Source organism: Peromyscus maniculatus, chromosome 1, assembly GCF_049852395.1.
Source record: "Peromyscus maniculatus bairdii isolate BWxNUB_F1_BW_parent chromosome 1, HU_Pman_BW_mat_3.1, whole genome shotgun sequence".
Lineage (NCBI taxonomy): Eukaryota > Metazoa > Chordata > Mammalia > Rodentia > Cricetidae > Peromyscus > Peromyscus maniculatus.
In genome coordinates this window covers 1,796,624-1,810,770 of record NC_134852.1, presented here as the reverse complement: position 1 = coordinate 1,810,770, position 14,147 = coordinate 1,796,624, and the positions used below count along the sequence as shown (strand labels likewise).

General features: G+C 37.4%; 1 protein-coding gene across 1 annotated transcript in view; it reads left to right on the top strand.

Moving 5' to 3' along the window:
- Nucleotides 1-8,186: 8,186 nt before the first annotated feature.
- The window catches only part of LOC143272534 (vomeronasal type-2 receptor 116-like), a 56,951-nt gene continuing 50,990 nt past the window's right edge, over nucleotides 8,187-14,147 (top strand). The window contains exon 1 of the mRNA XM_076568040.1: nucleotides 8,187-8,368. Within this exon, the coding sequence (XP_076424155.1) occupies nucleotides 8,187-8,368 (182 nt within the window). The remainder of the gene's footprint in view (nucleotides 8,369-14,147) is intronic.

The following is a 14,147-nucleotide window of genomic DNA, read 5'->3' as shown; positions in this document are numbered from 1 at the left end:
AATTGTTGGACCAGAAAATGTAATCCTTCTTGTAAATAGGCTCTGTCAGCATGAGAAATCAATATATCATTCATACAATGAACAAGTTAAACCTCAGAATACATTATACAAACTTGCAAAAACATATTTTTGACTTATTGTCAGGCTAGTTTTGCCTCCTTGAGGTAAGGTATTTCCCTCATACCTCTGATAGAGTCTATGAAAATTTGGAGAAAATAAGCTAAAAAGTGAAACATTGACAGTCTTTAGGGTGTAGAGGTATGGCAAAGTAGCAATCTTGCAAATATATGACAGTTATGTTTTTGATTTCTAGGGATGGCCATAGGAGATGGCAAGACAGGCTGTAAAGTGTCCATAGGCTCCAATGAATTCCATTTAATTTTCTATGATCTTGTAAAAGCCTTCATTAGCCTGATTTTTTCCTTAATAACAAATATTGGTGTATTCCAAGAGCTTGTGGGGGGGGCTCTATCTTCCACCAGACAGGTAGCAGCTTCATATTTCTCAGCATTTAATGGCCATTGTTTACCCTTATTGGAGCATCAGACTTCCATGTAATGGAGGTCAGCAGTGAGAATAGTGGTCCCTAGGATAGATTTTGATACCCTAGGCCATGTCTATCATTTTTTAATTTCTGGAATAATGGGCTCAATTTTGCCTTGGGTTTGTTTACCCAAGTCCTTTTCAGGGTTTAAAAACCATCTGAAGCATTTGAGCTGAAACCAGTTCATTAGCAGAGCTTAATAACACACCCATTAGTTGTAGCACATCTCTTTCCTATAAAGTTATAGGTATGGAGGGGATGACATATAGACAGAAAGAGCTATGATTTTCTCTATCAGATTACCGTAATATTCCTGAGCTTCTGGCTACAACATTAGCTTGACCTAGGCCTAGTAGAGAGGAAAGAGTAATAGTTATTTCAAGAACCCAGCCAATCATTTTGCAAAATGCTTGAAATGTCTGTGCCTATGTCTAGCAAGCAATTATTTTCTTTCCCTGTGTTTAAAACATTTAGTTGGTCTGGAAAATTTAATTTCCTATACCCAGAAAGCCCTGTCACTAGAATCAGAACTGGCACCTCCCTTAGGTGCTGCCATTCATTAATGTGAATTGTTTTTGTAGTGGGTTGTACAATGGTCTTAATCTCTCTAGTAAAGTCAAGATTGATCATCCCTGGGGCAACATTGATACCTTGTACAACAGAGGAGCTATGGCTATGGAGGTCCATAGACTCTTGTACTAAGGCATACTGTTGGGGAGTCAGTGAACTGATTATATTGTGAAGGAGGTGGAACATAATTCCACTCCTAAAGTCTATATATCTCAGACAATAAAAAAACTTTATCATTAGATCTAACTTAGACATACATCCTCAGTATATCTAGGTTATTTACTGAGACTCATGTATCTTTTATAACATATTAGATGTTTATATGTTATATTTATCTCTCCCAATAAATTGTATTTCATATATCCTAAATTATTTCTGAACTTCCCCTAAACATTCTTTATATCCAGGCCTTAATATCTGGGTAAAAACTTTACATCTAAAAGCATCTTTGCATTTATTTCTTCAGGAGACATGAATGATTAAATATGGAGAGCAGCCAATGTAAAGTGAATGAATTCCTTTAAACAAAGTAACAGTGAAAGATTATTTTGAAAACTGTTTGGTGAGCTATCTTAACTTGAAATTGAGTATTAAGGCAAATTAACTTTAGACCTGGTAAATGGAAATACAGAGCAAATGATCCCAAAGTCAGATTTGGACTAAACCTTGGCAGTAAGGGGCATGGCAGTTTTGTCTAAAGTGGGGATCTTAAACATTTTAAATGCCAGGGGCTAACTAATGAATTGATTATATTTGACATACTTTGCATGTATATAAATATGATTTTATATACATTAGAGAATTTGACTTTTATTAAGATGATCAAGCTGTAACTTGTATCCAAAAAAATTGTCTTTAATAGCTTATAATTTAAGTACTACTTATTGTTAAACAGTTTAAAGCTTAAGTTGGACAAGCAATTGATAAGTTGTATATCTTAATTATCTTTCATAGTTTATAATTTAAGTAAACTTATTCTTAATAGTTTATAAATTAGTTGTCCTATAAACTTAGAACTTTAAGTTTTATCCATGTTAGGTTTAGGCTTGAAAACAATAAGCCTGTACTGAAGTTATTTTAATATATGGACAAGAGTTCTTATTCAGAATTATTGTATGTAAGGAGAGTGACAACTGAATAAATCATTTATGGTGTATCATAAAATAAGATAAGCACAGTAAAAAAATTAAAAGGGAGAAGTTTTGTTTTTGTCTTTTTATCTGTAGCAGCCAATTTCTCCAGTTTGTAATCAAGTCAGGTAACTGCTGGGCAAGGCAAGGTGAGCAAAGGGCTTGAGATGCAGGCTGAAGTGACCTGAGACAAAGTTAGCAGAAATGCAAGGAGATTAATTACAGGCAGGCAGTTAGGTTCAGAGACAAAAGAAGGCAGATGTTTAGGAAGCATTTATTTAGGTATGACTTCTCAGTCTCCTGAAGTCTCTGGGGTCCAGAAAACCCATAGGATTTCCAGATCATGGAAGAGTCTCCCTTTTCTGCAAGTCTGGTTTGAATGATTTAACTGGAAGTCCTTAGATTTGGCCAAGATTTTTGTAAATAACCAAGAACCTCATAGCAACAGGCAACCCAGAGAGAGAGAAAAAAAAAAACAGACACTTTTGTAATACAGTGATAGGAGAGCTGAAGAATTAGTTTATGAATGCTGAGGAATTGCTATAGTTTTAAAACTGGCTCAAGCAGGGCTTTGAGGCTTGTACTGTTATTTAAATGAAGGCTGCTGGATGGAGCTTCTAGCTAACTGCAGAGCAGGTTAGAAATTTTACAACTCAAGTTATTCTTTTAGATTCCAGTGAGTCAGAGCAAAAAAAAAAAAAAAAGACCTTTGTAACAGGAGGCTGCCACTTCAGAGGACTTAGTAGACTTCATTAGCTGTATTTTACACTCTCAGGAGGTCATGTATTGTGATAATATTGTGTTATTTCTTTCTAAGGCCCTGGATGAAGTAACAACATGTTTCTCCCTAGAAGTGAAATGTTAGAATCTTTGCCACTTATCATAGTCTGCCAGTGAAACCATCCCACCAGGTCTGAGGCCCTTAGGGGTCCTGTAAATCTTTCTTGACATTTTTCAGGGAGCCTTTTGGGATTAAGATAGTCTGTTGCTTCCTTATCTAAGCTTGTAAACTGACTGGAGCTGCCTGAAATGCCTCTTATCTCAAGACTATGTCCTATAAGTTCTATCAGAAGCTCCTTCTCTTTAGACTTGTTCTGACCCACGGTTTGAAAAATATTCTTAGGGGACTGGGGCAAGGTCTTATTCAAACTACTCAACACTCCCGGAGGTACCATGTCCTTGGCTCTGCAGCACCCTTTAGTTAGGTCCACTTGGTAGCTGAAGACTCTGGAGGTCATCTTTATGACCCTCCAGGAAACTGACTCTACTCTGGACAGCATCCTCTATGTGACTTCTATCTCCTTGGATGTTTGGGTAATTACTCTTCTGACTATTATGGTTATAATGCAAAGCACCAGGTAATGAAAGCTATTGGGTCCAGCCCCTGAATTGCATTCACCCATAGTTTCATAAGAGATGCTACTAGTGGTGGATTAATCTGAGACATTCTCTAATAAATCTATGTACACAGAGTTCTTTAGTCTATACACTTTATTCTTCTGAGTCAACTCTCTCTCTCTCTACATGCCTTCCATTTGCTCTCTTACTTATCTCCTTTCTTGCCTAATACTCTCTACCTCTTTCTGCTGTTCCCTCTAAAAATATTAGTTCTGCCCCTTCTTGGTCTTTCTCATCTCGTTCTTACCCCTTTACTTCTTCCCCATCTGACTTCCTCATCTTCTATCTTGTGGGACATGAAGAAAAATGGCTCAAAGAGGTAAGTATATATCACTAAGTGCCTACATAAAAATGTTGGAGATATCTCGCACTAACAACAATACAGCATACCTGGAAGCTTTAGAGCAATAACAAAATGACACAATGTAACATAAGAGGAGTAGATACAAAAATTTAATCAATCTCAGGTTTGAAGTCAATAAAATAGAAACAAAGTTCTCTATACATAGAAAAAAAAAGTAATCAAAGAGCTGGTTCTTGGTGAAAATGAACAAGATAAACAAATCACTATCCACACTAAGTAAAAGACACAGAAACAAAATAGAGATTAATGAAATTCAGAAACTAAAAGGGGAAGAGAACAGACACTGAGGAAATCCAGAAAACCATAAGAAAATATTTTAAACTGGAAGATCTATAATAAACAGATGTTTTTCTCAAGATGTATCTCCTCCAAAAGTCAACTCAAGATCATATACATAGTTTAAATAGACCCATAGTCCCTAGTAAAATAGAAGCTGTCATTAAATGTTTCCCAACCAAAAAAAAGCCCTGGGTCATAATATATAATTGCAGACTTTCAAAGAAGAGCTATCACCAGTACTCAAACATTTACTCCACAAAGCAAAGATAGAAGGAATATGCTCAATTCATTTCACGAGGCAGTTATCTTGATATGCAGATCTCCTAAATATTGAACAAAAAAAGAATTATAGTCCAATTTCCCTTATGAAAGTAGATGCAACAATGCTCAATAAAATACTTGCAAATCAAATCCAATAATGCATCAAAAATATCATCCAATATGAACAAGTCAACCTCTTCACAGAGATGGAGGGATGGTTCAATACAAGAAACCAAGTAACATAATCTATCACATAAACAAACTGGAAATAAAGGAGATAATATATGATCATCCCATGAGATGAAGAAAAGCCTTTGAAAGAATACACCACCACTTAGTTGTAAAAGTCATGGAGACAATTAGGGATAAATGGGACATACCTCAACGTGGTTAATGCAATTTAAAGAAAGTTCATGGACAACATTAAAATATTAGAAATGCTGACTTCTTCATAACCAGTATTAGATTTTAACTTTATTTTTTTTTCAAATTGTGAAAGACAACATGAGTATAAAAATACACTCAATTGTTTTAGCTATATAAAGGGAAAACCATGGTAAAGATGGGAGTTCCCCATCACTGTGATAATTGGTGACTAAAATCTGACCTATAATAAATGAATGAGCATGTAGGAGTTGTGGGAATAATAGTGAATGTTTCTAGTGTGAGTTGAAGCCTATGGCTCCATTGTGGTAAGCACATATAGCTACTTCAGTCAGTAATTGTAGGAATATCTTATGGTTCATCCACACCTTTCATGAAACCTTCTGAAAGCAAATGAGTCAGCATAGCAAATATATATTTGTCTGCCCAGATTTATTTCACTGTTATTCAGAATATGCTAGATATGGAATCAGTCACAATGATTCTAAAAAGGTGAGGAAATAAAGAAAAGTTTCCAGCTAAAATTTTGTGATTTTATTTTCATATGTACAAAGATTCACTATTGTTATTTATAATGCATTATTAGAATTTTGAAAGTTTTGTATCATGAATTACCAAACTTAAATATATACACAGTGATTTTTAACTAAACCGTATACACGGATTTTAGAGATATTTAGACAAATTGATTCTATGTAATTCATAAATGATTGCAACCAAAGATGAAGTTAAACTAATATGATTACTGAGTCCTGACTTCTCTTAGACATATTATAATTCAGAGGAAATCCTCACCAGGTTTATTTACACATAATGAAGGTGTCTGCAGCCTGGAAGAAATAAATGATGTCATTAGCAAGTATTGGGGAAAAATTAGTAGGTTATCCATGTTATCTAAACAGACTCTGGAAATTTAGACTTTTCAAAGATTCTACATATAATTGTGTGTATCTGTGTGTCTATGTGTTTATGTGTATGTGATTATGAGTTTGTGTGTGCATGTGAATGTTTTTGTGTGTGTGCATGTATGCAAATATTTATATGAAAAAGTAGGAGAGGTATTATGTAGATGTAATTCTAAACGGTCTTATTAAATAAGAAACACAGAGCCAAAAAAATATTTAAAAGCCCAATCGGTCAGAGCACTAGCAAATAGCCTTTAGCTTACCAGTTGCTGCCATTCTTCCTCTGGGAGAGAGACCTTCTCCCGTATGACCTGTCTTTTTATTGCCTTTCTATTCTGCCTTCACATTGGTTTTAACTCAACCACATGACTTCCTCATTAGTGCCTGTCTATACAGACCTCCAGGTTTCTGTGATTGGTAGTGGCATTAGAGGCGTGCATCACTAACCTGGCTGTGTCCTTGAACACACAGAGACTTTGCCTGCCATGTGATTGGATTAAGGGTGTGTGCTACAACTGCCAGACTTCTGCTAAATGCCTTGCTATTAGCTCTGAACCCCAGGCAACTTTATTTATTAACATACAAATAAAATCACATTTCAGCACAAATAAAATATCACCACATGTATTATTTGAGAATTTAAGGCCTAAGGATCTAAGCATGGCTTCCCATGTGAAACCAATATAAAGAAAATATCACACTCTTTCATTAACTTAATAAGCACACATACAAACACACAAAAATAAGAAAGTTAGAAGGAACCTGCTTAGACTGAGGAATAAAATGAGTAGTAAGTTGAGCAGTAGATGTGGGCAAGAGTAGAGAAAATACCACCAAAGGACACATGATACATGTATGAATTACCAGAATAAAGTATATTAATTAAAACATAATTATACACACAAAACAAAGCTGGATACCATGCCCAAACTGGACCACTAGAATTTTTATTTGCACTCTCCATGAAAGGTGATATTTCTCTGTCTTCATATGAAAGACTCTTCCTGTCCCATTCCTCTATTTCCACATTTTAGACTCCCAGGATAGCTCATCACAAAACCAGAGGTCATGCAGTCTTTAAATATTTATTATTGAATAAAAAATAAGATCCAGAAAAGAACAATAGCCATGTATGCATCATCTCAAATACTAAATAAGACACATCACTAACTACGGCAAAGAAGTGCCCTACATTTGTTCTGCTTTCTCTGTAGTCCATATCAACTGAAGGATGCTCCTCCCACACTCACCTGAATGCTCTCACACTGGCAGTTCAAGTTCTAGAATGCAAACAATAATAGAAAACTAGGAAAATGTTATAAGAACAATTTACACATTAAACACAGGGACACTTCCCATTTGTTATTTGTTTCTAAGATACCCAAAATAGTCTTCTTCACAGCATTTAATACCTTGTAAAATGAACTAAAACAATGTAGGGAATAAAATATAAAGCAGAAGAAGTGAGGCAAAACAAGAAATTAATCTATGAGAAATGAAGCTTGGGCACGAAGATAATGTTTTAGAAATCAAATATTCAACTTATCTACACTTTAATAATGATTGGTGTAGAGGAGGAATGAGAGATCTTATTTAGTGTTTGAAATGTAGGACAGGAGATCTCTATGGATCTTTTTGAATATTTAAAATCATTTTTGTAATGCTATAAATGTAACAGTGGCTCTATGATTACCTGGATAGTATTAAAATGGCAGGATTAAGGGAATTTTGGAATTTGGTCTGATTATTGGTTCTCAACACAGTGGAAGCACAGCATTTCGTTAGATATTAACTGTCACAGGTGTAGGTCATGTGCATGCTGTGTGTAACTCAATTACTCTAAACATCAAGCTGCTTTTGCCTACCAGGGACTATGTGATACAATTCCCAGTATGTAACCATGAATTCTGGCTGTGAGTCCCTCCTGAAACATCACTTCAGGTCTCAATGCGGATCATGCAATAAAATCTACTGACATCATTTCTAAAGGCATTAACATAAACAGATTATTCTGGCAGTCCTGGGAACAAATTTTCCCAAACTGGCATCTTCCAAAGACTCTTAATTTCCACAACTATGAGTGATGTCATGAAACTAGCTAAACTACCCTCATATATATTTATCAACCAAATTTAATCACACGGACATCAGATGCAGAGCCCCAGGGAAGAGAGTGTCCAAGAATCTCCAGAGGGGAGGGACCATCTGGAAAAAAAGAAAACATGAATTCATAAGTAGTCCCTCCTTTGGTTATAGGAACAAAGCAAGGGAAATACATGGGTGCCCATATCATGTGTTGATCTGAATAGCACTTCACAATGCACACTGCCCAGGTGTCAAGTACAACAAAGATGTTCACTTTGATTTTTCTGTTCTTCCTCCTGAACATTCCACTTCTTGTTTCCAGGTGTTTTTGGAGAATGAAGCAGAATAAAGACAAGGATGGAGACCTGTCGACAGGCTGTATCTTCTTCCTTTGGGCTGTGAAGGAGGATGTTGAAAAAGATTATTTCAACTACATTCTGAATACACAGTAAGTTTCTTTGTATCTTCTACATAAATGTGTGAAGTAGGTGGGTAGGAAGATGAGAGTCAGAGCATTGCTTTGAGTCTTTTGTCCTGTTAAGCAATCTGCACACAAAGAAACAACCCCAGATTAATTTAAAGACTCAATGCTCTTTTTCGACTTTTACTTTGTCCAAAGAGTGTTTTGTTATTCTCCCAGGTAGCCTCCTACTTATTAGGCTGGAAGCTGAGCGAAAAATGACTCTGTATCTTGTCCATCACATATAGCCCTCCTCTTGACAGTTTCCACAGCACAGTAGCTGATGATGTCTCACTGAAAGAAACCCCACAGTATTCAAGGAGTATCATTCTAAATGAGTGTAACAAAATGACTGTCAAGTGAGTCTGTAATGACCTTTGATCACTATGTCCATCCTAATGCATGTGCTAGAACTACTAATATTTGTAATATTTGTGGCCACCCTAGCTGCAGAGAATTTTTACCTAGCTATTCAGTTCCTCTCTCAGATGTTCTTCACGTACTCACCTTGTGACTTCTAAAGCTGCATCAAGAATAAGAGTGGAGACCTGTCCACTGTGAACTTCACATTTGTTCCTGTTTCCCCATAAGTCACTTATAGACATGTGTAACAAGTGACCTTTAATTTCATATCTGGTTCCTCACTCTTTATAGGCTACAGAAGGAATGTGTGGACTATAAACTATATGTTTCCATTCTTTGAAATGTGAGACTGTAACTAATAGTGGTGACTTCTTACTTTCTTTTTTTTTTTTTTTTTTTTTTTTTTTTTTTTTTTTTTTTTGGTTTTTTTATTATTATTATTATTATTATTTTACAACACCATTCAGTTCAACATAATAGCCACAGAATCCCCTGTTCTCCCCCTCTCGCCCACCCCTCCCCCCAGCCCACCCCCCATTCCCACCTCCTCCAGATCAAGGTCTCCCCCGAGGACCGGGGTTGACCTGGTAGACTCAGTCCAGGCAGGTCCATTCCCCCCTCCCAGACCGAGCCAAGTGTCCCTGCATAAGTCCCAGGATTCAAACAGCCAACTCATGCAACGAGCCCAGGACCTGGCATCAATGCACAGCTGCCTCCCAAACAGATCAAGCCAACTGACTGTCTCACCCGTTCAGGTGGCCTGATCCAGTTGGGGGCCCCTCAGCCTTTGGTTCATAGATCCTGTGCTTCCATTCATTTGGTTATTTATCCCGGTGCTTTATCCAACCTTGGCTTCAACAATTCTCGCTCATATAAATCCTCTTCATACTCACTAATTAGACTCCCAGTGCTCCACCAGGGGCCCAGCCCTGGATGTCTGCCTTCAGATTCCTCAGTCCTTGGATGGGGTTTATGGCATCACTATTTGGGTGTCTGGCCATTCCATCACCAGAGTAGGTCAGTTCCTGCCGTCTCGCGACCATTGCCAGCAGTCTTTTGAGGGGGTATCTTTGTGGATCTCCGTGGGCCTCCCTAGCTCTCTGCTTCCTCCCCTTCTCACCTTCCCATGTGGTCTTCATTTACCATGGTCTCCTATTCCTTGTTCTCCCTCTCTTTTCTTGATCCAGCTAGGATCTCCCACTCTTTCCCTCGACTGTCGCCCTTCATTGTTCCCACTCATGACCAGGCTATTCATGTAGATCTTGTCCATTTCTCCGTGTCTTTTTTGGGGTCCCGTTTTCCAGGTAGCCTCACTGGTGATGTGAGTAGCAGTCTAGTCATCCTTGTTCCACATCTAGCATCTTCCTATGAGTGAGTACATACCATATTTGTCTTTCTGAGTCTGGGTTACCTCACTCAGGATGATTTTTTCTAGATCCATCCATTTGCCTGCAAACCGTGTGATGTCGTTGTTTTTCTCTGCTGAGTAGTATTCCATTGTGTATATGTGCCACAATTTATTTATCCATTCTTCAGTTGAAGGGCATCTAGGTTGTTTCCAGGTTTTGGCTATTACAAACAATGCTGATATGAACATAGCTGAGCAAGTGCTCTTGTGGTATGATTGAGCATTTCTTGGGTATATGCCCAGGAGTGGTATAGCTGGATCTTGGGGGAGATTGATTCCCAATTTTCTAAGAAAGCGCCATATTGATTTCCAAAGTGGTTGTACAAGCTTGCATTCCCACCAGCAGTGGAGGAGAGTTCCCCTAGTTCCACATCCTCTCCAGCATAAAGTGTCTTCAGTGTTTTTGATCTTAGCCACTCTGACAGGCGTAAGGTGGTATCTCAGAGTTGTCTTGATTTGCATTTCCCTGATGATTAGGGAAGTTGAGCAATTCCTTAAATGTCTTTCAGCCATTTGGGATTCCTCTGTTGAGAATTCTCTGTTTAGTTCTAAAGCCCATTTCTCAATTGGACTGTTGGTCCTTTTGATGTCTAATTTCTTGAGTTCCTTATATATTCTGGATATCAGTCCTCTGTCAGATGTGGGGTTGGTGAAGATCTTTTCCCATTCTGTAGGCTGTCGCTTTGCCTTGTTGACCGTATCCTTTGCTCTACAAAAGCTTCTCAGTTTCAAGAGGTCCCATTGATTGATTGTTTGTCTCAGTGTCTGCGCTACTGGTGTTATATTTAGGAAGTGATCTCCTATGCCAAGGCGTTCAAGACTATTTCCTACTTTTTCTTCTAGCAGGTTCAGAGTAGCTGGATTTATGTTGAGGTCTTTGATCCACTTGGACTTAAGTTTTGTGCACGGTGACAGATATGGATCTATTTGCAGCCTTCTACACGCTGATATCCAGTTATGCCAGCACCATTTGTTGAAGATGCTTTCTTTTTTCCATTGTACACTTTTGGCTTCTTTGTCAAAAATTATATGTCCATAGGTGTGTGGGTTAATGTCAGGGTCTTCAATTCGATTCCATTGGTCCACATGTCGGTTTTTATGCCAATACCAGGCTGTTTTTATTACTGTAGCTCTATAGTAGAGCTTGAAGTCGGGGATTGTGATGCCTCCAGTAGTTGTTTTATTGTACAGGTTTCTTTTAGCTATCCTGGGTTTTTTGTTTTTCCATATGAAGTTGAGTATTGTTCTTTCCAGATCTGTGAAGAATTGTGTTGGTATTTTGATGGGGATTGCATTGAATCTGTAAATTGCTTTTGGTAAGATTGCCATTTTTACTATGTTAACCCTGCCTATCCATGAGCATGGAAGATCTTTCCATTTTCTGAGATCTTCTTCAATTTCTCTTTTCAGGGACTTAAAGTTCTTGTCATATAGGTCCTTCACTTGCTTGGTTAGTGTTACCCCAAGGTATTTTATGTCATTTTTGGCTATTGTGAAGGGTGATGTATCTCTAATTGCCTTCTCAGCTTCTTTGTCCATTGTATATAGGAGGGCTACTGATTTTTTTGAGTTGATTTTGTATCCTGCTATGTTGCTGAAGGTGTTTATAAGCTTTATCAATTCCTGGGTGGAATCTTTGGGGTCACTCAAGTATACTATCATGTCGTCTGCAAATAGGGAAAGCTTGACTTCTTCCTTTCCAATTTGAATCCCCTTAATCTCCTTATGTTGTCTTATTGCTCTGGCTAGAACTTCAAGTACTATATTGAATAAGTATGTGGAGAGTGGACAGCCTTGTCTCGTTCCTGATTTTAGTGGAATTGCTTTGAGTTTCTCTCCATTTAATTTGATGTTGGCTGTTGGTTTGCTATATATTGCCTTTATTATGTTTAGGTATGTTCCCTGTATTCCTGATCGCTCCAAGACTTTTATCATGAAGGGGTGTTGGATTTTGTCAAATGCCTTTTCTGCATCTAGTGAGATGATCATGTGGTTTTTTTCTTTGAGTTTGTTTATATGGTGTATTACATTAATGGACTTTCGTATGTTGAACCACCCTTGCATCCCTGGGATGAAGCCTACTTGATCATGGTGGATAATCGTTCTGATGTGTTCTTGGAGTCTGTTTGCCAGTATTTTATTGAGTATTTTTGCATCAATGTTCATGAGGGAGATCGGTCTGTAGTTCTCTTTCTTTGTTGCATCCTTGTTTGGTTTAGGAATCAGGGTAATTGTAGCCTCATAGAAGGAGTTTGGTAATGTTCCTTCTGTTTCTATTATGTGGAACAATTTAGAGAGTATTGGTATTAACTCTTCTTTGAAGATCTGGTAGAATTCTGCGCTGAAACCATCTGGTCCTGGGCTTTTTTTGGTTGGGAGACCTTTAATGACTGTTTCTATTTCCTTAGGGGTTATTGGACTATTTAAATAGTTTATCTGGTCTTGATTAAACTTAGGTATGTGGTATCTATCCAGAAAAATGTCCATTTCTTTTAGGTTTTCCAGTTTTGTGGAGTAGAGGTTTTTGAAATATGACCTTATAATTCTCTGGATTTCCTCAATGTCTGTTGTTATGTCCCCCTTTTCATTTCTGATTTTGTTGATTTGGATTCTCTCTCTCTGTCTTTTGGTTAGTTTGGATAAGGGCTTGTCTATCTTGTTGATTTTCTCAAAGAACCAACTCTTTGTTTCATTAATTTTTTGTATTATTCTCTTAGTTTCTAATTTATTAATTTCACCTCTCACTTTGATAATTTCCTGGCGTCTATTCTTCCTGGGAGACTTTGCTTCTTCTTGTTCTAGAGCTTTCAGATGTGCTGTTAATTCACTAGTGTGCGATTTCTCCAACTTCTTTATGTGGGCATTTAGTGCTATGAATTTCCCTCTTAGCACTGCTTTCATAGTGTCCCATAAGTTTGGGTATGTGGTGTCTTCATTTTCATTGATCTCTAGGAAGTCTTTAATTTCTTTCTTTATTTCTTCCTTAACCCATTGGTGATTCAGTTGAGCATTATTCAGTTTCCATGAGGTTGTAGGTTTTCTGTAGTTTTTGTTGTTGTTGAAATCTAGCTTTAAACCATGGTGATCTGATAGAACACAGGAGGTTATTCTGATTGTTTTGTATCTGTTGAGATTTGCTTTGTGGCCAAGTATGTGGTCGATTTTAGAGAAAGTTCCATGGGGTGCTGAGAAGAAAGTATATTCTTTCTTGTTAGGATGGAATGTTCTGTAGATATCTATTAGGTCCAATTGGGTCATGACATCAGTTAAGTCCTTTATTTCTCTGTTAAGTTTCGATTTGGGAGATCTGTCCAGTGGTGAAAGTGGGGTGTTGAGATCTCCCACTATTAATGTGTGGGGTTTTATATGTGGTTTAAGCTTTAGTAATGTTTCTTTTACATATGTGGGTGCTCTTATGTTTGGGGCATATATGTTCAGAATTGAAACTTCATCTTGGTCGATCTTTCCTGTGACGAGGATGTAATGTCCTTCTTGATCTCTTTTGATTGATTTTAGTTTGAAGTCTATTTTGTTGGATATCAGGATGGCTACCCCTGCTTGTTTCTTAAGACTATTTGATTGAAAAGTCTTTTCCCAGCCTTTTATTCTTAGGTAGTGTCTATCTTTGAATTTGAGATGTGTTTCTTGTATGCAGCAGAAGGATGGGTCCTGCTTTCGTATCCATTCTGTAAGTCTATGTCTTTTTATAGGTGAATTAAGTCCGTTGATATTAAGGGATATTAATGACCAGTGATTCTTCATCTCTGTTATTTTTGGTGGTAGTGTGTGTGTACTTCTCTTCTTTGGGGTTTACTGTTGTGGCTTTATCTATTGCCTGTGTTTTCAAGTGTGTATCTGACTTCCCTCGGTTGGAATTTTCCTTCTAGTGCTTTCTGTAGGGCTGGGTTTGTGGATAGGTATTGTTTAAATCTGGTTTTGTCTTCGAATGTCTTGTTCCTTCCGTCTATGATGATTGAAAGTTTTGCTGGGTATATT